The sequence below is a fragment of the Ambystoma mexicanum genome, chromosome 8, assembly GCF_040938575.1.
Source record: "Ambystoma mexicanum isolate Mex_15411 chromosome 8, UKY_AmexF1_1, whole genome shotgun sequence".
Taxonomy (NCBI): Eukaryota; Metazoa; Chordata; class Amphibia; order Caudata; family Ambystomatidae; genus Ambystoma; species Ambystoma mexicanum.
The window spans coordinates 1,615,040,233-1,615,065,368 of record NC_090929.1 but is presented as its reverse complement, the minus strand read 5'-3'; the positions used below and the strand labels follow the sequence as shown (position 1 = coordinate 1,615,065,368).

Below are 25,136 nucleotides of genomic sequence, written 5' to 3'. Positions count from 1 at the left end.
TTGAGTTAACCGGGCTCAACAAAAATAATTCTGCATCATATATGCGCAATGTTATATATACAATTTACTGACTATTCAATTTTCTCTTCTCTCTGTGTTACATGTACGTGTTTGTTAATTGTGGGTACCCTGTTTTTTTTGAATGCATACATACCTGATGTTTTTCTAAATGTTCTAACGGTAAGATTTTTTGTGCATTTAACCTGGCTCTGAAGAAGGAAAGATATCTTTCCGAAATGCATTAGCCCTAGGTTATTTTTCCTTTGCCATTGCATCAGCACATAACGATTTGGTGAAGTTTAACCATTTGTTAACCCTAAGAAAGAAAGAACAAAGGATTAACTTGCTAAATAAAAGCACTTTTGAAGATAAACTATGGAACATGGTTTTACTGTCAGGTAATAATTTCAACCAAACGTTTTAAACCCTATTGGGTAAATTTAGGAGTGCGGCCCACACCGATGGCTATTTAGCCTAGGTCCTTTCTTTTTAAGCGTTGCTACTTGCCCTGTATGGTTTTCCCCCTCTACTCCGAGGACGACGCAAAGAACATCATTGTGTTGAGTCGTGTGCCCAGAATTAAAGTGTCCTGAGATGGCTTGAAGCAAGACTTCGTATAGTTTATGGAGAACCCCAGCTCTGTTAGCAGACGTACGATTTTGGCAGTGTGCTTGCTAGCCAGAGTGTGAGCGGGAACGCACCAACCAGTCGTCCAGGTAGGGGTAAACGTGGATGCATTGCAGACGAAGAAGTGCCACCACCGGGTCCAGGCACTTTGTAAAAACCCTCAGGCCGACTTCAGGCCGAAGGGCAGAGCCTTGAACTGGTAGTTCTGACATTGAACTACGAATTGAAGGAACTTGCTGTGCTTTTGTGAATGCGGATGTGGAAGTAGGCGTCCTCTAGATCCAACATCAGAAAAACTCCTTGCTCCAGTTGGCCAAGTGTTAGGAAAGATTTCCACTTCATGTGTAATTTTCCCTCCAGTTGTGTACCCCCCCCCCCCAACCTTTTGCTGATGTTAAAACACCATAGTCTGACTTTGCCAGAGGAGCACAGCCTTCTGCTGCTCTCGCCAGTTATTTTCGCTCACTTTTCTTCTTGGGAAACGGACATGTCCTCAAAGACCGTCAGTGCTGGGAGACTTTGTTTCCCTTAGTCCATGTTGCAACTTTTCTGCAACATATGCACTTGGGTCTAATAGTCATTTCCAAAGGCTCTAGATACTCTCGAAGGATATTTTAGGAGAAGTGAAAATGTGCCTTGGACAGCGCTGGTGGCAGCTTATCTTTTCATATAATGTCAACCCTTTCCTGCCAGGTAAGGAACAAGTTACTTACCTGTAAGGAACAAGTTACTTACCTGTAACTGTTGTTCTCCAGCATGGGTCTGGCATGGATTCACATGCTCATGAATATTCCCCGTCGTCAGGCTGGGAATCCTCGGTAAAGAAAAAACCAGTATCAGTTTCGTTTCTGATCTGTCTTTCGTAGTAATAACCAATCACTGGTCTCTGCGTCATACTGACCACAGCCAATGACTGCCCTCTACCTAAGCACCGCCTCTGGCAGCCATCTTCAGATTTGGAAGCACGTGAAGTGGCAGTATGACCAAGTGAAGAGCCGCAGAGGGGTAGGCGGGAGGGTTCGCATGTGAATCCATGCCAGACCCATGCTGGAGAACAACAGTTACAGGTAAGTAACTTGTTCCTTCTCCAGCATGGGGTCTGGCATGGATTCACATGCTCATGAATAAAGAATACATAGCAGTACACACATGCACAACCACGGGAGGTGGCAAAGGCTCAACATTAAGCATCACATAAACTCAACATTAAGCATCTTACCTCCTCACCAGGCTCACCTCAGGCGAACAGGTTGCGCAGCACTGCTTGGCCGACCCTGGACTCCTCCCTGGAATCCCGGTCGACGCAGTAGAATTTCGTGAAGGTGTGCGTCGACCTCCACGTAGCAGCCCTGCATATGTCCAGCAGGGGCACACCAGATAGGAACGCCGTGGTAGCTGCGATCGCTCTGGTGGAATGGGCTCTCGGACGGCCAGGCAGCGGTCGGTTTGCCAACCGATGACAGTACATGATACAGCCGGAGGGCCATCTGGAAATGGAAGCCTTCGAGAGAGCCTTCCCCTGATTGACAGGTCCAAAGTTCACAAAGAGTTGTGACGTCTTCCGAAAACACTTCGTGCGGTCTACGTAGAACTTCAGCGCTCTAGCCACATCCAGCGAGTGCAAAGTCCTCTCAGCCGGCGACGAAGGCGACGGGAAGAACACAGGCAACACCAAGGGTTCGTTGAGATGGAAGTCCGACGGCACCTTGGGCATGAAGGAGGGGTGCGTCCTGAGCACTACCCTCGTGTCGTGGAAAGTCAAGTACGGGGCCTTGCAGGAAAGGGCCTGGATCTCTCCCACTCGTCGTGCGGAGGTGATGGCCACAAGAAAAGCTGTTTTCCACGATAGAAACTTCAACGGGGCCGAGTGCAGAGGCTCGAACGGAGGTCCCATGAGCTTCGTCAGCACCACGTTGAGCTCCCACGCCGGGGCCGGAGCCTTCACCGGCGGGAACGATCTGAACAGTCCCTTCATGAACTCTTTCACCAGACGATGAGACCACAAGGACGTCCGCCCCGTGGTTCTGGTGTATCGGGAGATCGCAGCAAGATGAATCTTGATGGACGCGTGTGCCAGACCAGCTTTGGCCAGCGTCAGCAGGTACGGCAGTACTTGGGGAGCCGTAATCCGTAGAGGGTTAATCTTCTGTGCGTGGCACCAGACAGAGAACCTCTTCCATTTGTGTCCGTAGCATTTAAGAGTCGAGGACGCCCTGGCCTTTGCAAGAACCTCTCTGCAATCGGCCGGTATGTCGTATCCTCCAAACTCTAGCGCTGCAGGAGCCAGGCCTGCAAGTTCAGCGACTTCGGGTCGTGGTGGAGGATGGCGCCTCCTTCCCTGGAGAGTAGATCCGCGTCCGCCGGCAGCTTGATCGGCGGGGACGCTGACAAGTCCAGAAGGTCCGGGAACCATATCTGCCTCGGCCACGCAGGTGCGACGAGGATCATCCTGCACCGTGACCTCTTGAGCTGGTTGACGAGCCGGATTAGCAGAGGCAAGGGAGGGAACGCGTAGAGGAACAGGCCCTCCCAGGGGAACGAGAAAGCATCGCCCATGCTCCTCGTCTGGGGAAACCTGCTGGCGAACCTCCGGCACTTGGTGTTCGTCGCCGTCGCGAACAGGTCGATCTGGGGTGTGCCCCACCGTCGGAAGAGGCGATCCACCAGATCCTGCCGTAGTTCCCACTCGTGGCACGAGCGCAGCTCCCTGCTGAGTGAGTCGGCGATGGTGTTTTTTATCCCTGCCAGATGAAACGGTACCAGAAAAATCCCTTGGGCGACGGCCCAATGCCACAGGTCCTGCGCCTCCTTGGACAGCGCTGGGGACCTGGTTCCGCCCTGTTTCCTGATGTAAAACATGGTGGTGGTGTTGACGGTGAAGATCCTCACCACCTTGCCCTTGAGGGACGGAAGAAAGGACCTGAGGGCCCAGAACACCGCGCGGAGCTCCAAGATGTTGATGTGGAGAGACTTCTTCTCCGGGAGCCAAAGGCCTCTCGCGTGAAGATCTCCGGAGTGTGCTCCCCAACCTTCCAGGGAGGCGTCCGTCGTCACCGTCACCTGGTGAGCTGGGGTCTGAAAATCCGTGCCTGCCGACAGATGGGAGCGGGTACCCCACCACCGGATCGCCTAACGGAACGTCTCGTGAGAGGGATCCTGTCCTCAAAACTGCCCGTCGACTGGATCCAGCGGGCGTCGAGGAACTCCTGTAAGGGTCTCAATCGAAGCCTGCAAAGGCGCACCAGACAAATGCAGGAGGACATCATCCCGAGGAGGGACTTGACAGATCTTACCCTGGCCATGTCCGTGGCCAGCTGACGCTGCACCTTGCCCAGAATGGTCCTGGTCCTTTCCTCCGACGGCGAGGCCAGCCGCGCCACTGTGTCGAGTTTGGGTCCCAGAAACAGGGCGACTTGCGACGGAACCAGGTGGGATTTTGGAAAGTTGATGGAGAATCCCAGGTCCATGAGCAGCTGGACGGTCTTCGCAGTGTGCTCCACGGCGAGCTCCCTTGTCCTTGCCCGGATGAGCCAGTCGTCCAGGTAGGGATAGACGTGGATCCCCTGTAGGCGCAGCCGTGCCGCCACCAGTGCGAGGCACTTGGTGAACACCCTGGGTGCCGACTTCAATCCGAACGGGAGGGCTTTGAACTGGTAGTGCCGCCCTTGGACCACGAACTTGAGGAACTTTCGGTATCTTTTGAGAATGGGGATGTGAAAGTACGCATCCTCCAAGTCCAACAACGACAGGAAATCGCCCTCCTCCAGCTGTCCCAGCACATGCTGAAGGGTGACCATACGGAACTTCTGTGCCTTGATGTACTTGTTCAGTCGTCGTAGGTCCAGGATGGGGCGCCATCCTGTCTTCTTTTTTACGAGGAAGTACCTTGAATAAACTCCAGAGCCTCTTTGGGACGAGCTTGATGGCACCCTTCTTGAGCATCGCCCTTACTTCCAACAGTAGTTGAGGGACGTGATTTTCCTTCCTGGCCACGGGTGGAACGCGAGGGCACTTCTTCTGAAACTCGAGGGTGTGCCCTTGTGCCAGGGCGTCCAGCACCCAACGGTCAGTGGAGATGGACTCCCACACGCTGACGAACCTCGCCAGCCGGCCTCCCACCAGGGTGCTTCGGCGGGGGCCCGACCCCACGGTCGGTTCAATCTCGTTTGGAGGCCGCTTTGCCTCCTTGACGACGACGGGCACCACCTGACTTGCCGCATCCCCTGTAGGCTTCCTGGGACGAAGATCTTGCCGCTTGGCGGTAAGTGGAGGAGCCACTGCCGGATCCCTTGGAGGCACCTTGTCTGCCTCCGGAGCTCCGAAAGGACGGCCGTCGTTGTTGGAGCACTCCCAGTGCCCGGGAAGTCTCTGTGTCTGTCTTGATGGCCTGAAGGGACTCATCAACTGCCTTCCCAAACAGGTTGTTCCCGTCGAAGGGCATGTCCAAAACCTTGGTTTGTACGTCCTGGCGGAAATCCGTGGCCTTGAGCCATCCTCGTCGTCTCAAGCAAACGCTGTTGCCCAACTGATGGAAACCGGTGTCGGCGATGTCCGTTGCCACCGTGATAGCGTGGTCCGAAGCAATCTCCCCCTCCTGTAGGATTTCAAGGGCCTCAGCCTTTTTGGCGTCCGGAAGGATGTCTAACAGAGGGGCGATTTTGAACCACAACTCCCTGTTGTAGCGGGCTATGATAGCCAGGGCGTTGGCCGCCTTGATAGTCGTCGCTGCGGATGAGATCAGTCGTCCCACCGTGTCCAACTTCCTGCCCTCGCCGTCCGGCGGGGAAGTTGATGTCTAGGCCGATGCCCCCCCAGCTTTCTTCTTTGCCGCCGCCGAGACGACCGAATCCGGGGTGGGTTGTGCCCGAAGGCACAAGGGGGCAGCGTCGGGGATCCGGTACTTCTTCTCGTACCGGTCCTTCTTTGCCGGTGCCGTGGCCGGGTTCTTGAGGAGGGCGAGCCCCTCATCCCAGATGTCATCAAGAAGCGGTACGGCGAGGAGCGTCTTCCTTTTAGCCTCACGCCGTTAGTAAAAGAACCCTTCTTTCTTCTTTTCTTCTGGGCAGAGCTGAATAAGCTCAGATGCCCTGGAAATCATGGCATGAAAGGATCCAATCTCATCGGGCGGGGACGCCCGAGCAGGGGCCGACGGGGGACCCGTCCCGTTGTCGCCTCTGTCGTCATCTGTACCTGTCGTAGCCGTGTCCGTGCCTGTATCATCCACCTGGGTAGTAGACCGGGGGGAAGGCAGAGCAGGCCGCAGAGGTGGGAGAGGTGGCGTAGGATGCGTCGTCCTCCTCTTATGCGGTGGACTCTCCGAAGGTCCTGGCTCCGGTTCCCCCGTTGGGTCTGGCTCAGGTACCTCCGTCGGGGGAAGGGGCAACCTTGTCCTTATCTCCGAGCATAAGGACTGAATCGCTGACAAAATGGCCACCGAGGTGTCCTGCGGCACCGGAAACGACAGGCGCGAGGGCTCTTGAGGAGCCTCGTCGGCGACACAGTCGCTCTCGTCGTCGCCCTCGTCGGGATCCCTCCCGATTGGCTGGGCCTCTTCCACGACTTCGATGAGCTCTTCTTCAGAGGTCGTTTCCGTATCCACAATGGCCACCAGCCCCTCCCCCACCTTTTCGAACGAGGACTTCGTGGGGGTCTTCTCAATGGGCCTGAAAGACGACTCCCTCTGCGGTGGCAGGGAGACTCTGGGTCCTGAGGGCGCCTCCACAGGCTGAGCCAGGGCCGCGGCGACCTCCTCAATCGAGGTCTTAGCAGGGTGAATTAAGGCCATCGTCACCTTCTGGACGCCTGGGGCCTTCACCTTGGTGGGAGGGTCCGAGCCTCGCTCCCCCTCTACCGGAATCTTCGAGATCGACCGGGGCCTCTCCAGAAGCTTCGCCGGGTTCTCGGACTTCCTCTTACCCGAGCCAGAGCGTTGGCTCGTGGTTGATGGCGCCGGGGAGGATGCGCCCTGCCTGGCAGCCAAGGAGCCCGAGTGTTCGGCGCTCCCGGTGCCCGCGGACTCGCAGTGCTTAGCCTTTTGTTGGGCCCCCGTCCCCGGGGCACCCTCACAGGACTTAGAAGACTTCTCGGACTTCTTCTTCTTCTCACCTGACGGGCTCTTCCCTTCCAGCCAGTTGGCGAGACGGAGGTGGCGATCCTTCATGGTCCGCCCCGACATGTTTCCACAAAACGCACAGTCCTTCTCCTTGTGCGTCTTGTCCTCATGGAGACAGTAGAGGCATAACGAATGCTCGTCCTCCTTGAAAACATTCTGAAGCTGGCATCCAGGGCAGGTCCTGAACAGCTTCCCGGGCGTCGAGCTTCCTTTCTCCTGGGTCTTGTCCGGGGTAGGCCTCGGAACTTCTGGAATCCTCCAAAAGCGTAACTCGACGAAATCTTCACCCTTGAGGGGCGTAGAAAACTCCAGAAACTGATCCCCGTTGATCAGATGTAGAAACGGTGGAGCTTGAGGCTCTATTTAACCGAAAAATGAGAAAAATCTCCTGAAAAAGCACGGAAACGCAGCAAAAGCTCGAGAGCTACAGCACGAGGACCCCCAACACTTGAACGTGCGGTAAAAATCTGAGGATGGCTGCCGGAGGCTGGGCTTAGGGAGAGGGCAGTCATTGGTTGGGGGCAGTATGACCCAGAGACCAGTGATTGGTTACTAAGAAAGACAGATCAGAAACGAAACTGATACTGATTTTTTTCTATACCGAGGATTCCCAGCCTGATGGGGAATATTCATGAGCATGTGAATTCATGCCAGACCCCATGCTGTAGAAACCGTGTTAAACGTGGTTGGCACGAATAGGTGGCCTGGCTCCAAAATGGCCATGCCACGAGGTTCTTTGTCCTGTCCTTTGGCCATCTTGCCCCTTCACCTTACCAAGGTCGAGCCGACCCGGGTCTGTCGTTATTTGGGCATGCCTTCTCACGCGAAACACCAAGCTTTTGCAGGTTTCTGCATGTCTTGTGTGTGCTTCCCGGATGTGGGCTGGACTGTCAGGTTCCAATACACATCCTGGGTGCCAGAGAGTTTGGTGTGCTGTGAATGCCTGGGACCACCACGATTTGTTTTTGGTCTGCGTATGGTATGCCTGTATGTGCCAGATATCCCATTGGGTCCTCTTCGTTTTGGCATGAAGGCGATTTTGGATAAGAGAAGGCTCCAAACACCCATACATGTCGATATCTGGAGTTCTCACTGAACGAAGGATGGGATCTAAGTATCCTGAAACTAAGAAGCCGAGTCGAGGAACCGCTGGTGACCCGCTGGAAGGTTTGGCACCCTGAGCCCGGTGTCGTCCTCCTGCACCCCTCTGCATCTGATGGAACTAGGTCTGCAAAGACGCTTCGACCCATTGGAATATTAGGGCCAACTATTCTCTGCACCTTCAGCAAACCCTGCAACTAAGTCTCCTTGGGAATGTCCCTGGGCCAACCAGTGGGCTGACCAGCTTGTGCAGCACCTTTGCCCTGCCCTGATACCACTGCTGTTTCAAGGAGGTCTTTGTAACTTGCTACATCGCTAGCGCTGTGGTCATGGCACTCTCGCACCGAATTTCATACACTTTGCGTTCCCAGGTCTGGAGTAAAGAGCGAGAGCCTGATCCGGAGTGTACGTGGTTACTGTGACCCCCAGCTGTGGTGACTAACGTTGCAGGTGCGTTGCTGCTGTGCCCCTCTTGCCCATGAAGCCTGCTGCAGTGAAACTGTCCTGATCCATCCACCAGGAGCAGAGAAATTGCCACTGTCCCGTATGGGAATCAATGCTGTATCTTCGTCACAGAAAGCAACAGAGCCGCAGAATTGCCGCATTTGAACCTGCAACCGAATTGGACTCGACTGCTGAAGTTTGGTCTGGAGTGCGCCAGGGGTCGGTGAGTATTAGCAACCCTTAACGGTGGCCCCCTAGCGCATCCAGCCCTTTTTATGCCCGAGTGGCCCCTGAGGGCCCCTCTCCTTTTCACTGCTAGTGCGAACTAGCAAACTATTCCCAAGTCTTGGAACCCGCGTTTGCCCTGTTGGGGAGACCCTCCTTGAATAGTGGAAACTTATTCGGCATCACCTCACCTGCCTTCCTGAGCTGCAACAGACCCTACAAAAGACCCTGTTTCACCCATCTGCACTACCGCATGCACCAGCATTGCAAGTACATTTGAGCAATATGCTCCCCTCATCTTAGTGACTGGACTGCCTTTCAGTAAGGATTGCGATTAATGCAGAATTGCCTAAAGACTATTTGCACTACCTGCTTCCTTCCCTTTATAGGTTGTGGATCCATTTTGTGCATTAACGCTTTAGGCTACTTGGTCTTGTATATATGTATTTTAGTAGGATTGTGTTGGTTTAAAAGTGTTACTATGATTATTACTGTGTGTATAACTTCAAAGGCCTTGCAATAAATATATTTGTATTTTTAATATATATATATACACCTGACTGGGAGTGATTTGTAAGTGTCCTTTACTCTGTGTGCTCATTGAGGTCTTTCAGTCACCCTCACCCCTCCTGAGACCTAGTCTTGACTGCCGCCAATGCTACCTTGATGGGTCTGGCTTGTCCAGAAGGTTGCCCTGTTCCAAGAAACTAGGCTGGCCTTCTGAACCTCTGCCCAAAAGGTCAGAGTTCAGAAATCTGTCTTATCATCAAGAACATGAGCATCCAGAACATTTGGCACTTGAAGTACTTGTTGAGACGACGTAGATCCAGGATAGAGCCCCAGAGACACTGGGAGACTGGTTCCATCGCCCCATTCTGTAACATGGCCCGCATCTCTTGCAGAAGCTGTGTTCCATGTTGTTCCTGTCACTGAATCGGCAGGATACGAAGACACCGGCATTGGAACTCCAAGGTGTGCCCCTGTCCGAGAGCGTCCAGCACCCATCTGTCCGTGCTGATCTTCGCTCACGAACTTTGCCAGCCGGTCTCCTACTGGGGTGCGTAAGTGGGGGCCTGGAGCCACAGCCGGTTCAGGGCAGGTTGGGCGAGGTATTCTGCCTTCTGGACGTTGCCGCCACTGACCTCTGCTGCCTTGAGAGCACTCCCTGTATGCTTCTTGAGTGGAAGAGCGTGAGGCCTGCCTGTAAGGGGTACTATAACCCTTTGATGATGATCTTGGCTTTCCTATGAAGGAGCGAAAGGACGAGTATCGTTGCTGCTGCAAAGTTCCTAGGTAACGTGCCGTCTCCGTGTCAGTCTATCGCCTGAAAAGATTTGTCGACAACCTTTCCGAAGAGGTTTTCCCTGTCGAAGTGCATATCCAGCACCTTCGTCTGAACCTCCTGGCGGACGTTTGTAGCCTTCAACCAACCTTGACGACACAGATTCTTTCAGGAATGTGAAGTGGCCTCGGATCACAGCATCACGGTAGACATCCCAGACAGAGGTCTTCACCAGATGGGGAACGGTGTGTTCCCCATCTGGCAAAGACCTGTGGCTGTGATTTCTACCGCCCTAATGCCGTGATCCGAGACCACTTCACATTCCTGAAGGAGTTCCTGTGCCTCGACCTTCTCGTCTTCGGCAGGAAGTAGAGGATAGGGCCCAGCTTGTACCAGAATTCCCCGTCATAATAAACAAAATGGCTAGAGCGCTCGCCGCCTTGATGGTAGAGGCTGGCGTGTAAATTATTCTCTTGTCCATCGCATCCAGCTTCTTCCCCGCCTGGTACGGAGGTACAATGGCTGCTGATGACTGTTTCGCGGAGCGTTTCCTAGTTGCGGCTGAGACCACCGAATCTGGTGAGGGCTGAAATTGTGGGCACCTAAGAGCAGAGTCGGGTACCCTGTACTTCATTTCCAATCAGTCCCAATTGGTCGGGCTGTACTTGGATTCTTCAACGGGGCCAGGCCCTCTTCCCAGATGTTGTCCAGTAAGGGAACGCACATGATGGTCCTCCTCCTGGACAAGCGTTGTTAGGAAACCCTCCTTCGTCGCCTCAAGGACTCAAACAGTTCTGAGGCCTTCAAGATGACCAAATGATACGATCCAAATTCCTCCAGAGGAGAGGCCCTAGGGGGCTCGACGCGTGCAGAGTCTCCCCATCCACCATAATGAAATAGTCCTCGTCAGTACTAGTAGTTGTGGTAGCTGTGTCCGTGCCCATGTCAGTGTGTGGATCCGGAGCTCCGGTAGGAGTCTTGTCGCGACGAGGTGGTGGAGGGGTCAGGTGATGTCGAGGACCTGTGCCCCCCTTTGGACTTTCTCTTCCATGGGGGAGAGTTTACCCTTGGCGGCTCTATAAGTGCCTGCCCCAATGGCAGCATCCTCTGCTGGATTTCGGTGACCAGTGTGTACAGGGTGGATGGAATGTCCAGAGACACGTCCCTAGGGCTAGGGGTAAACTGGGCCGGCAGAGTAGGATACGGGCTAATGCATCTCTTCTTCCGTACCGTGGACTAGAGTCCTTCCTCAGGATCTCCCTGTCCGCAGCACCCCTTGTGAGGATAATTTTTCTCATTGGTACCAGAGTAGACCTGCTCCAGTCTATCCTCAGTAGCCTGCCGATCCGCTTTTGTGGGAGGCTCCACAGGAGGGACTGCTTCCCTCTCAAGAAAATGGTGGTCCAGAGCTGACGCCTGGTCTCTCCCTGGTGCCAGTTTCTACGCCGCTGCTTCTGCAGCCGTATTGCACCTTGGGGGGCAAGACGACCCGCAGGGTGGCTGCCACTTACTTTCTGGACCCGCTTTCTTTTCAGAGCCACGGTGGACGTCGTTGACTTGGACGACAAAAAGTGCTTTTTTTCTGACATCATAGATGGTGCCATCATCAACTCAGATGACTTGGCCTTGGTAAAAGCCTTAGCTGGATTCCACAAGTCCTCCCAGACTTTTCCATTGTCGGATTAACCGCAGGCACACAAAGTTTAGCAACTTTCTCTTCCTAGACGCTCCTTTCGTTTGCAGGCGCACTGTGGAGGATGATTGTGATGGAGAACGCCTTTTATCCGACTCGGGACCCGCATCAGGGACGAACCCAGAAGAGCAGAGCTTGGCCTTCTCTTGGAACCCCGCATGCGGGGTGTCCTCAAAGGATCTTGACCTCCTCCCGGAACGAGAACGCTACTCAGATCGGCCGTTCCTGGAGGAAGCTTGACTGTGCCGAGGCTGCGTCAGAGGCTTTGCTCGACTTAAGCCACGCTGACAGTCTGCTGTATCGGTAATTCTTTGTCTTCTTCAAGAAACCACAGCACACCTCACATCCTTCCCCATCGTGGTCCAGATGCAGGCCGTACAAGTATTTATGATGTAGATCTTCTATGAAGATGTTTCTTAAACCACAATTGGCGCAGAGTTGAAGAGGCTATGGCCCTCCTTCCTTCTCCTCAGCCAAGCTGAAAGTGGGCGAAGTAGGCCTCAAGGCCGGGCCTCCTCGAAACTTCGATGATACACCAGTGGATGAAGATCTTCGCCGGTAGCTAAGTCCCGCTGCCGGTCACTAATCTTCGAAGACTAAACAAAAAAAACAAAAAAAAATCTGTCCAATTCTAACTAATTTGCAAAAATATTTATGAAAAACAAAAAAATCACAAAATTAGCTTGGAAAGCAACTGGAGGACTCCCAACATGCGTGAAATAAAATTCTGAAGATGGCCACGAGGGGTGGGGCTTAAGGAGAGGGCTGTCATTGGATAGGGGCAGCAGTATGACCCAGAGGACAGGGATTGGTTTAAAGGAGAAATACAGTTTTCATGCGCATGTGAATCTCTGCCAGACCCCATGCTGGAAAATCAGCTTCTGGTAGGGATCTATTGAGGATTGCCCCAAAGGTCAGGTTATCCATGAACTACAGCACGGCTATTGGAGCTTAGCTTATCGACAAGGACAACTCAGGGCGAGAGAGTTGTGGTTCTCAATCATTCATAGGACACTTGCTTGGTAGTCAAACTAAAAAGGTCTGCCATCTCCGGATGTACATTTTAGGAACCACAGTAGGATAGGGTACTTAATGGTAAAGGAGTAACAAAACTATTTCTTCCATTCGGTTTATGACCCTCGTAGGCTCTGATCTAAAGTTTGTTACTATGAATCTATACCAATGAATGATCTGAATCATTAAAACCTGTCACGTAGCGTGGCATGGAATCTCTTTAACGCACTGGGTTTAGTAACAGTAGGTATCAAAGGAACTATTATAACTGCAGTAAAACAAATAAAAATAGAAGGCAATGTTAACAGTTGAAATTAAATTCCAGAAGCCATTTTGATCAAAGATATCATCAGTGACACCAGAATATAATTAGAAAGTCAGAAACGCACCATTGTATAATTACCACAATGAAATACATGCATTTATAAATTCAAATGTCTTACAAGTAACCCAAGACATTTTGACAAACCAGACACTATGATCCAGATCGAATAGGTATCACTTATTTCCTACCTGCTAGCATACACCGGATAGCCTGCCAGCGCAGCTCCATGAACCTTGGTAGGATAGGCCGTAATCTAGAAATAGGAAGGACTTCGAAGTTACCATAGTCTACATAACCCACCAAAGCACTATCTTGCGATTTTGCTTGAATAACTGTTGCTCTGTACCACTGGTTGTCCTCTGTCAGGGGGTAAAAAGCATATGAAAATTAATGTCTATTCCGAGATTTTTGCACATAAAGAAATATGTAAATCACTTAGAATAAAATGTTCTGTAATAGTTTCTTCACAGTCGTTTTCCATTAAGATGCATGCAATAAATTACATCACATTACAGAAACAAATGGGATTAATAATGTTTGCTTGCACCTAATCCAAGAAATGAACAGGTAAGCCAATTCAAAAAGGTGACCTATGCATTTTTAAGAGGGCTGGTGCCAGTGCAAATGATGCACTTGCCAGCCCCCTAGCAAGCATTAAGATACATGCTCACAAAACGAATCCATAATTGGCTCACAACATCCAGTACGGTACATGGAGCAGTTCCCTATGAAAGGCTGAAAAAAATCTGCATTTCTATCCCCATTTAGAGACAGCAGATTTTCAAAACACAGCTGACCTACTTGCACAAAATGAATTTAATAACCAAAAGTTACCCTCATATCAAGCCTCAAAAATGCTTAAAAATCCCATTAGACCTGCAGGGCCATTCCTTAGTTTAACATACTCAACCTGAGAGAAATGCAGCCGCCCCTTGGTTATGTGTGACAAAATGTTTACCAGTGCTTTCTGTAAAATGGTGCAATGCTACCAGTGAAATACCAGCGCCACACACAAAAACATTTTCAATTTACTGCAAAGTTTGTTTGCAGTAAATAACAAATACATTTTCAAACATCTGCCTACTCGGCAGCATGGTTTAGTACCATGCAAATGCTACTTGTCCTTCATAAAATCTCCTCGCCAATGCGAGTGGGCTAGTAGATTTTACGAGCCCTGCATGTGCATTGTGCATTCACCTGTGTCAACTCAAAGTCGGCATGTGGAATGATTTTATTTTCTGCACATTTCTCAGTCCATCTGGTTTTAGAATCTGGCATGCATTTTAAAATAGACAAAAATACCTTCCACCCCTTGCTTATCTCGGGGCTGGCTAGTGCACCATTGGTGTTTATGACACTTTCTTTCCCAAATTGAAGTATGACATGGCACATTCCTTCATTTATGCCAGAGAAACATTTGAAGATCCTACCGTTTTTATAAAACAATATATTAAGTATATTATAGCTCCCGGTCCAGCTAGCATTCGGAATCACAATCCACAAGGCACAGCACCAGTCAATCTAGTGCACTGGTATCAACCTGGACACAGGTAGTTGTCTTGTTTTCTAGAGTGGGTTCCCCAAATCAGTTGTACATGTTTACTACAACTGGAAGAACAACAAATGTTGTTCATAAACAAGCCTTACAATGAACATGTACTTAGGTAATATCAAACTTTAGGTCCATAGTTGTTGGAACTGTCAGCATCATGTCAACCATCATGCTGCTCCGGAATCTCCATGTTGGTCTCACATACAGCAGTAAGTTTCAGAATGAGTTTTTAAGAAGAACTACAAATTGTGTTGTGTACGCTTTACTAAGAAAACATTTTCACAATATAATATTAATCGAAAAATCTCTATATCAAATGCTTAGGTATGTTTCCAAACTCAGCAATGCAATTTCTCAGTGTTAGGTTGTCCTCTGCTGTCCAAATGGCAAAGTGGACCCACTTCAACAACAGCTACCATTTCAACAAACGAAATGAGAACGGTTCTACGCGGTCACCTTCACTTTCCACTATTGGAAACATTCCGAAGTTACTTCTTTCCATCCCCCCCACTTCTCTTCACACAGGGCACAGTGGTTCCAGTGTCAATGAACCGTTAATTACCGGCTTAATGTTTCAGTCTCTTAAAAGAGAAATGCTGTAGGACACAGAATAATATAATAATTTGCATTTATTTAACGCTGAGGTATCTGAGCGCTGCTTAACCCACAGTGTGTGGTGCTCATTTATCAACCATGGAAGGATAAAAGGCTGAGTTTGGCCCAGCCGTGATTCGAACCTGTGACAGCAGGCTCTGCACGGATGGTAAAGCGAGAACTCTACTCGCTGTGCAATATGACATGCCTCCTCACGAGCTAAAACTGAAAGTAGGTGCTGTAATTATGCTACTATGCAATCTTATGCCATCACAGGCACTCTGCAATGGAACAAGGTTGACAACTACGCGTCTATAAAGACGCGTCAGAGACCCGTGTGATCGATGGAACTTAGATACATTATAAGTTACTCACCATAGTGACTAACATACTCTTAGTCCTTAGTCCCCGGTCCTCCATACTGCCTGGGCAATTACAACTGAATGTAGCCAGAGGGTGGAGAGGATACCCTCCTTAAGCAAATAAGTTCCTCAGAACCGCCTATCCGAAGGCCGCGTCTGACTTAGAGCCGGCGTCCAAACTTTAATGCTTACAGAAAGCCAAAGGGGTGGCCCAAGTGGCTGCCCAGCTTATGACTTGCCACTGGACCTGCCGCTGGAAGGCAATGGCTGTGGCCTTGGCCCTAACGACGTGAGAGTCCATGTCAGCTGGCAGCGGTTTCTACTGCCCCTCATAGGCCTCTTTGATGGCCGCAACCATCCTTCGAGCGATCAAAGCCTTGGAAGCTTGATAGCCAGGCCTGGATCCTTCAAAAGTGACAAAGAGCGTCCAACTTGCGGAAGCCCTTGGTCCTGTCCAGATAGAATTTCAGAGCACGCCTGACTTCCAGACAGTGCAGTACTCTGAGCCACATCAATGGGGTCCGACAAAAATGTGGGCAAGACTATTTCCTCGTTCAGATGGGAAGGAATGCCGGGCAAGTCCGCAGGACCACCTTATCCCTGTGGATGGTAGTATAAGGCTCTGAGGTCACCAAAGCCTGGATTTCGTTGACTCTGCGAGCACAGGTTAGTCCCACTAGAAAAGCGGTTTTAATGGTGACCAGCCTGATGTCTGCGGACACCAGTGGCTCGAAACGTTTGTGTGCCAAGGCGCCTAACACCACATCGAGGTCCCACACGGGGTAGGGCTTCTTGATGGGCAGGTAGAGACTGGACAGGCCCGCCAAATGATTATTGGGTTGGAAGAGGAAAACATTTCTTCTCCGAATTTCATTAGGCCCCTATGGCTGGCAGATATGTGCAACATGTTTCCACCTGCACGCCTGAGTTAGCGAGGTTCTCCCGAGAAGAAGAGCACATCATCCAGAGTGTACGTAAGGGGGTCTATCTCCCTAGAGTTGGCCCAGTGATAGAATTTACTCCATTTACTCTTGTATTGGCTCCTGGTAGCCTTGCTCCTGGCGCCCTGAATGATCTCGGGGTTGGCCTGAAACAGGTTCAGGTGCTTGAGGGTGATCTGCTCAGGAACCATGCTGTGAGGGCTAACTTCTGAGGAGCAGGGTGGCGTACCCTGCCCTCCTGCTGGGAGAGGAGATGTGCTGGGCCCAGCAGAAGGTGAAGGGGTGGTGTGTCTGTGAGCTCAACAGCACGGAGAACCACGGTCTTGCCGGCCACCAGGGGGCTATCAGAATGATGTTGAGGTGACAAGCATCCTTTATTATGCGCATTAACCTGGGGATCAGGGGTGTGGGAGGGGATAAGCCGTCATGCCCTCCCATAGAATTTGCAATGCGTCGGCCAAGGAGCGGGACATTGCCCAAGAAAAGACGCAAACTGATGGCACTTCCTGTTCTTCCATGTGGCAAATATATACACCCGATGGTGGTCCCAGGTGTTGAAGATCACATGCAGCACCTAGTCATTCAATTGCCATTCGTAATTGTCCACTCATAGTCTGCGGAGCCTGTCTGCTTCCAAGTTGGCTTCCCCTTGGTGGACTGCTGTGAGGAAGAAGTTATTCTCCAGTGTCCATTCCCACATGCTGACTGCTACGATGCACAGTGGAGGGGACCTGGTACCCCCCTGCCTGTTGGCATAGTACATGCTGATGAAGTTGTCTGTCTGGATAAGGACTGTCCTGCCTCCAATGAGAGGAAGGAAGGCTCCGAGGGCTAGCCAGATGGCCCTGAGCTCCAGCAAATTGATATGCAACTCCTGCACTTGTTGGGTCCAGACTCCGTGGGCACTGAGGTTGTCCAGAGTGGCACCCCAGCCCTCCAGGGAGGAGTCTGTACTGATGGTGACCTGCCGAGACTGTTGCCGGAATGGCTTGCACATCCGCAGATACAGTCCTTGGACCACCATGTGAGGTCTGAGTGGAGAGAATGAGGTATGCTGACCAGCTCTGTTTGGGAGCCCTTCTCCCGATTCCATGAGGCTGAGAAGTGCAGCTGTAACCTCCTCATCCTGAGCCTGGTTTGGGGGCACAGCTAGTAGAACCGCTGACATGATACCCAGTAAGTGCTGGCACCACCAAGCCAAGGTCAGTGCTCTGGTAAGGAGGTGCCTAGTGGCCCTCTTGATGGCCGTGATCTTGTCCTTCAAGGGAAAGACCTTCTGGGAGTTTGTATCCCAGATGAGGCCCAGGAAGGTGAGATTCTGCTTGGGCTGCATCTGAGACTTCTTGAGGTTGATGGTAAACCCCAGGTAGTGGAGCCTGTTCATAAGTGCAGAGGAGGTGTGGGTAACTCCCTCTGGAGATCTCGCCCTGACGAGCCAGTCATCTAGGTACAGGTACATATGGTAACCTTGGGCCCTGAGGAGAGCTACCACCCGCATTCATGAGTCTGGTGAATACCCTGGGGGCTGAGTTGAGGCCAAAGGGTAGTACCTTGTACTGAAAATGGTAGCCCATGATCCTGAAACATAGTGAGGAGCGATGGGGTTGCCAGATATGGACGTGCAGATAGGCGTCCTTCAGATCCAGGAAGCACATCCAGTCTCCCCTGTCTAGTGTCGCCGCAATGAGCGCTGAGGTTACCATCTTGAATTTCTGAAGAGGGAGGGAGCGGTTGAGAGTGGATAGGTCCAACACAACTCTCAGGCCAGCCTCGTCATTCTTTTGTATGGCGAAAATCCTGGCATAAAAGCCCAATCTCCTCTGGGAGGTTGGGACTTCTTCCACTGCCTGCCTCTCGACGAGCGACAGAATCTCCGCCAACAGAGTTGCTGTCCCATTCTGTGGGAGGAGAGGAAGGATGAGGGGAAGGGACCGGTAGGCAGTACCCCGAGGATATTACAGAGAGGATCCCCGGGTTCGCGAAGCTCTGGTGACAAAATTGCACGTGAAAGGCAAGCCTGCCCCCCACTGGAGACAAGTGGACCCGAAGGGGCACATCATGCCTTTATTCCTTCTGAGGCTGGTGCTGAGGAAGGGGACTGTAAGAAGCCCTTACACCCCTCGCCCTTTTTGTTGCTTGTGCCGGTGCTGACTGGGTGAGCGGTCAGGTTGTCCCGACCTCTCCTGGAAGCTCCGGAATCCGCTTAACAACCACCCCTTGCCTCAGCGTTGATGCGACTGGTTGTATCTTTGGGCATGGCCTTCGTCAGAATAGATAAAGATTTTGCTGTCTGCGAGCTGTTCTTTTTATCTAATTCCTGGGCGGTGGTAGAGTGAAAGAGGTCACTACCTTCGAACGGAAGGTCCAATATGCGTTCCTGGACATCAGGGTTGAATTTCGTAGCCCGAAATCAGGCCATCCTGCTCATATCTGAGGCGATGCCGATGGTCCGGCCACAGGTATCGATATGGGCCATGGTGGACTCCATGATGTCCTGCGCAACCAGCTTGGCTTCTCCTAGATCCGCCTTGAAGCGTGCCTGGCTCTGCACGGGATGTTCTGGAAGGAAGTCCGCTATTTCCCACCATAGCCTCTGGTTAGCAGCTGCCAGCATGGCATCTGCGCTGGATTGACGCAGGCGCGAGGAGGCATTGGACTAAAGCTTCTTCCCGTACGCCTCCAAGATCTTCTCCTCCTTGCCTAGCAGTGCCGAGGACGAGGTGGCCCCGGACGACTGAGGTTTAGAGTAGATTGATGCTGCAGCAATCACTGAAGAATGCAGTTGAGGGTGCGCTGACAGCAAGAGTGGATCCCCCTCCATCTGTCTATACTTGGCATCGAGGAGCTTATTGATAAGTTGGACCGAGTGTGGCTTGAACCACCCCTTCTTGGCAAGGCCACGTCGTCGTTCTGCATCAGGACACCAGAGTTGGTAGGGGGTATTAGGGCGAGGCCTTCTGCCAGGACCCTCTCCTCGGGCTCTTCTAACTCGGGTTGAGGAAGGTCCAAATATTCTGCCAAACCTGCAAGCCTGCCGTGGAAGGCCATTGCTGACAACGGCATGTCAGGGTCCTTCTTGTCTGTGTCCACCAGGATGTCCGGCTAGTACGGAGCATGGGGAGGATGCTTGGCGCCCTGGGCTGCGGTGTGGAGACCGGAGCCGGAGGCTGTTGTGGAGCCGCCTGAACTGGCAAGGGAGCCGGCATTGTAGGGACCGGCGGGGACAGTGCTGGTGTCTGTGGAACCGGAGCCATGGGAGGAATTACTATGGGCGCCAGTGGGGGGACTAGAGGGAGCAAGTCCCTTACAGCATCCCGTAGCATGGCCCCCATTTGGGGGGTTTGCATCAGAGCCAGAAACCTTTTGAAGAACCAGTCTTCGGAGGCTGCTGAGGCTGGGGCGAACTCTGCCTAGGCAGCAGGGGAAACCTGCCCAGCATCACTGATGGATAAGCTGTAGGCCACCTACCTGGTTGACGCCAGTCCCACCTTGAAACTTCTTCACCCGCCTGCTCTGTTCCAAAGAGTGGCAGTGGACGAGCGTTGTCTGGCCCAGTGGCCATTTTGTCATGGCCTTGCCCAGCCTCCTCCAATCCACTTGGTGGTGGAGCAAGAGACCTACCCGGCACCTCAGATCTGGACCTGGAAGGATTACTGCCCTGGGCGTCTTCGCGGGTAATGCTGCGTGAAGGCGCCCGTCGGACATTGAGCCGGTATTGTAAAAGAACCATGCAGTCCCTCCGCACTGATTCCGGAAGGATCTAAAGACCACCTCGGCCGTATGGCCAGTAGCTGGACTAGAGTCGGTGTGCGTGCTGGTACCAGAACCCGTTGGGTTACTACCGCCAGTGCACTTCCTCGGGAAGGAGTCGCCCTTCAGGGGTGCGATGGAAAATAGTGGCCCTCCCTTGGGCCTCAACCTTCGTTTGTGTCATGGTCATGAAGTCAGGGGCACAGGCATGCAGGGGTCACATGCACAGGAGACTGTCATGATGCCTACCTCTAAGGAGCCAGGCCGGGCCCAGCAACCCCAGAGGCAAACATCATTTTCCCCAGGGAAGTCTCAGCGGGCCCAAGTCGGGGCCCTTTGGACTCAGTCCTGGCGCCTTAGGCGCCAGGCTCATAGCGGGCGCCAGGCTCATAGAAGAGGATATGTGTTTAAGTGCTTGGGTGCACACTTACCTGATGCAGACCTTGCTGCTTCATCCAGGCCCTCTTGAGGCCTGAATGGGACTACTTAACCTGTAGGACTACTTCACCACCCGGGTGTGGTCGGGGAAGGATACATACCTGATTGGTGGAAGGATACATACCAGGAACTTCTTCCAAGGCTATTTAAACCCCACCCGAACAGCCACACATGCTTGGCGTTGTTCTGCACCTAGCAGCTGGACGCTCACCGTGTCAGCTCCTGCATCCTGACTTCAGCCACGCCTACCAGCACCCTGGAACACCTGCAAGGGGAGAAAGGAAGAGAATAGGAGAAGAAAAGCCCTTACCTGCTAAATCTGCATCCCGGAGTCATTTCTCCAACGGCCCTGAAAAGGAAGACATCATTTTAAAGGCATTTCGTTTCGATCGCTGCAGCGCTGCATTTTACTCACCTTTGCAAGGCGCTTCCATTTTCAGCAGCGATCTTCCGGATTCAGCTACGCCCCGGCGCCCAGAGGAAAAAAGACGAGAACAAAGGTGAGAGGGAGAAAAGGAATAAGGAAAGCTCAGTTTCCTTTTAAGTCTTACCTGTTGGATTATTCCCACTGCATTTCGGGTCCTGCCGCTTCCTGGCATCTCCGGACCCCGGCCCCTATGGGGAAAAAAGACAAAGACATTGAATGAGCGAATGCAAAGACATTACCTGAGCGCTCATCCAGAACTGTTTCATTTCGGGTCGGCGCCATATCTCCGGCACTCCGAACCCCGGCCCCTAAGGGGAAAAAGACATGAGCATTAGCGCTTGCTGCAATTAGACAACGAACATTATTATTAAGCTTGAACTTTTGAACAGAACTTTTACAGCGCCTTACCTGAACAGTCAAGCTTACCTGAACTCCCATCAATCCTCAATCCAGTGAAGTAACTGGGTTTCAACGCGCCCCTGCATCAGAAGCAGGATGGAGAGCTCATCCTTCCAAACCCTAAGGTGAGGCTTCACGGGGAATCGTGGAGGAGGTATCGTGGAGGGTTGGAAGGGAGTGGGAGGCTTGAGCATTGTTCCACAGTTGGTAATACTCCCTTTTCACGCACAGGAGGGTATCCAACGAGCCAGGGAAGCCAGAATAGAGGGGCCCTTCCTGTCCATCTTCAGAATTCTGCGCCTTCGACGCCGCGCCTCCGTGGGAACCAGGTGAGCGTTACAGAGACCTGAGTGGACACTGTCCTGGCGCCTTTGGCGCCAGGCTCATGAACAAAAGTAAACAAGAACATCCATTTAACACCAAAAAGCTTTTATTATTATGGACATAGCACTTCAGATGCATTAACCTTGAACATTCCATCCATTAATCAGCCTGCGATTTTTGCCTCCAACTCCCTCTGGGTATCTCAGGTGCTAAGGGTGTTTTTGCCCCGGTAGCATTCAATGTCACGGATAAGGGGTTTATTTAGTAGACCGAACTGTCAAAAAGTGATCGCAATTGTGTTCGCGGTAACGTGTTTTGTGCCCAACACCGGTTCATTCAAACACAGGGTACTTACCTTGAAACATACTTTACAAAGTGAAGTGGTTAGTTGTAGTATATTTAACGTGTGGTTTTTATTCAGGTTTAATAGGAGTGTTGTGTTTATAACTAATGGTTTAAAAATAAATTTACTTCTATTTTTCTACCTGAAATCTTGCGTCAGTGTTTGCTTGAGTCACAGTAATTGTGGTCCCTTTGTGTAATCTCTGCTACTGCTCATATACTATTGAGATAAGCCTGGCTGCTCCGCCACTGATACCACTCTGACATAGTAGTACAGGCTTGTACCAAAGGTAAAACTTGTATCGCCACCTGTAGTCTTAATTGTTTGTAGTGGTCCCTAAGGGAACTGCACAGGATTCTGCCTAACAATTTTGCAGATGCAGCCCTATATAACGGCCCAACGGCCAAAGTGGCGGTAAATGGGATGGTTTCAGCTCTGTTCTCGCTCTCCAGGGGAACCCGGCAGGGCTGCCCGATTTTGCCCCTTCTCCATGCCCTTGCGATGGAGACCCTGGCTTGGGCGGATGGTGTCAATCAAGATGAACATTGTACCTCGGCTCCCCTACCTCTTTTCCTCCCTCTCGGTCGCAGTGCCAGTCTATTTCTTCAGATCCCTTCATGTAATGGTTCAGCGCTTTGTTGGGAAGGACAAGAAACCAAGGGTTAGGTACGGGACCCTGACGCTCCCGAGATCCCACAGCGGTTTAGTTTACCCGATTTCCACCTCCATCACAAGGCTGCAAAATTAAGGGTAATGTTGGAGCACTCGAGAGATGATATGAGAACCTCCTGGTCCTATATCGAAGACGTCCATGCCCATCCCAGAAAAGTGCAGGTCCTCCTATGGGTCCCTAATAAGAGCATCCCAGGCAACCTCAGGCATCATCCCACCTTGTCGATTTTATGGGTGCTATCGAGGGACGACAGGGAGAATTTTTCTCTCTTCTTGGCCCTCCCCCTTCTCCTCCTTATGGGGTCCCCCTCTTGATCTAAGCCAAAGGGGTTTTCGTGGAATGCAGGGGTAGTCTGATGCTGGCCTAGAGCGTGAAGTTCAGCACTTTCGTCAATGTGCATTCATCGATTATAACAACTTGGCGGAAGCGATGGGGGAATACTCAGATGCCGATTTTTGATCATCTCCGGGTGAAGGGGATCCTGACCAATACCCAATGGGTGAAATACCTGGCCCGTCCTCTTACGTCACTTGAAAGTCATTGTGGACTCCACATTGAGGAGAGAGTCCCCGTCTAAATTCTAGAATTCCTCAATCACAGCAAACGTAGAGGGTAGGCAGAGTTTTAAGAAGCAGTGGGAAACAAGGGTTGGGAAGGAGGTGGATGGATCTACTTGGTTTTCTATCTTTAAATCCCTTTTCCGGGCTCCCTATACACGGCAGCAATAGAACATAACGTAAAATACTCCACGCTTAGCATCTCACGCCAGAGAGGCTCCCACTTTGTCCGAGGCAATTGGGCCAGCGCTGAACTTGGTTCTATCTTTGGTGGGAGTGCCCTGCGATACAGGTGTACTGGTCCGAGTTGCTGAGCTGGATTAAATAGATCACAGGCGCTTCCCTACCTATGCTCCCCCTGGAACTTCTCTTTGGCGTCCCAGCCCCGGAGGAGGTCTCGGATACCTTGCTGAGAGTTGTACAGGCCATATTACGGGCAGGGAGGATAGCCCTGGCTCAGAAGTGGAAATGTGCTTCAGTGCCTTCCAAGACAGACTGGCTGGCCAAACTCTGGACGATATTTACTGACGAAAAACTCACAGCCTTGACTCACGACACCATGAAGTCTTTTCTTCTAGATTGGACAGTAGTTTTGCTTCACGAGGATTGGGAATCAATGAGACTGAGGTCTGCTGGTATGGTGTGATCTACGTTTTGTGTATTCCTTCCAACATGTGGTACCGCTTCCTTACTTGGCTGGGTCGAACCCAAGGTGTTGGCTCTTGGAGATTATTTGGTCCCTGGTTGAGTTGTTACTGAATCACCTATACCCCTAGGGGTTCGGTTGTTAATGAGCAGGGGGTGGGCGAGGGAGGTAGGAAGAGGGGGGTTATTTGCTGCTCTTTGTGGAAGTCAAATATGACTTGTCGAAATGCATCTTTTATTTGGAAAATGTTCAATAAAATTGAAGTGGAAAGAAAAGTTTGGGGGTCAGCCGTTGGGAACAGTGCCTCGCAGGCTGGACACCTGCTGGAGCAACTCGAAGTCAACATGCGCTGGGGAGGAGCTTGACGCCGGATGATAGATATAAGACAAAAATATAGAAGAAGAATACGGGGAAGAGCGCGTGGTATTACATGGCAGGGCCAAACCCAGGAGCGCTGGTGAAATTGGCCCGTTCCCGTCGAGACCCGGAAAAGGGGACTGGGCAGTGGATCCAGAGGGGCAGGGGGGTGTCAGGGGAGCACATGCTCCCAGGGCCGCGCCTCCAAATTTAAAGCGGAAGATATTTTTCTGGTGAAAAAAGGTACCATCTCCTGTCTCTAGGAAGGGAGGCCCATGCAATTGAGGAAAGGGAATGGGACGTAAGAGTATGTTCTTATACTGCGCATACCTTTCATGCCATCTGATACGTGTAGTCTTTTCAATGACCATAAGACCTAAGCCCCCTTCCGGGAAGCAAGTGTTAGGCAGAATTATATGCAGTATGCTTTGGGAACACTACATACAAGACTACAAGTGACAGTACAATTTCACCTTTGGTACAAGCCTGTACTACACAGTTATAGTGGTAGCAGTAGCGGAGCAGCCAGACTTATCTCAAGAGTAAGTGAGCAGTACAAATAGTTACACAAAGGACAGCAATTACTATGATTCAGGCAAACACTGACTCAAGGTTTCGAAGTAAAAGAATATTTACTCAACAGTTGTATAACATTTCACTATTCTAATCAAGTTAAGAATCACAATCATAAATACACCACACCACTTCCCTTAAATTCCAGGCAAGTTAAGCTTACAAAATGAAGTGGGAGCATAATGGCACTCCAGCAATTTAAAAGGAGGGAAAGACAAAGTTATTAGAAATCAGGCAAAATCAACAGGTAAGTCAGGGCAATTGAACAAGAGAGACTACAGTGAGGAGATCAGCTAGAAAAGGCTTAGGGCCAAAGTCAATGGGTCAAAAGTCTTTTGCTCAAGATCACACAGTTCAGGGTAGTTTGCGGTAAGGTT

The 25,136-nt window shown here is 51.4% G+C and overlaps 1 protein-coding gene across 1 annotated transcript in view; it reads right to left on the bottom strand.

The window, feature by feature from the left end:
* Window positions 1-25,136, bottom strand: part of TDRD1 (tudor domain containing 1) — a 2,044,642-nt gene that overhangs the window by 1,177,664 nt on the left and 841,842 nt on the right. Inside the window, exon 14 of the mRNA XM_069611868.1 lies at window positions 13,012-13,182. Coding sequence (XP_069467969.1) covers window positions 13,012-13,182 — 171 coding nt within the window. The remainder of the gene's footprint in view (window positions 1-13,011; window positions 13,183-25,136) is intronic.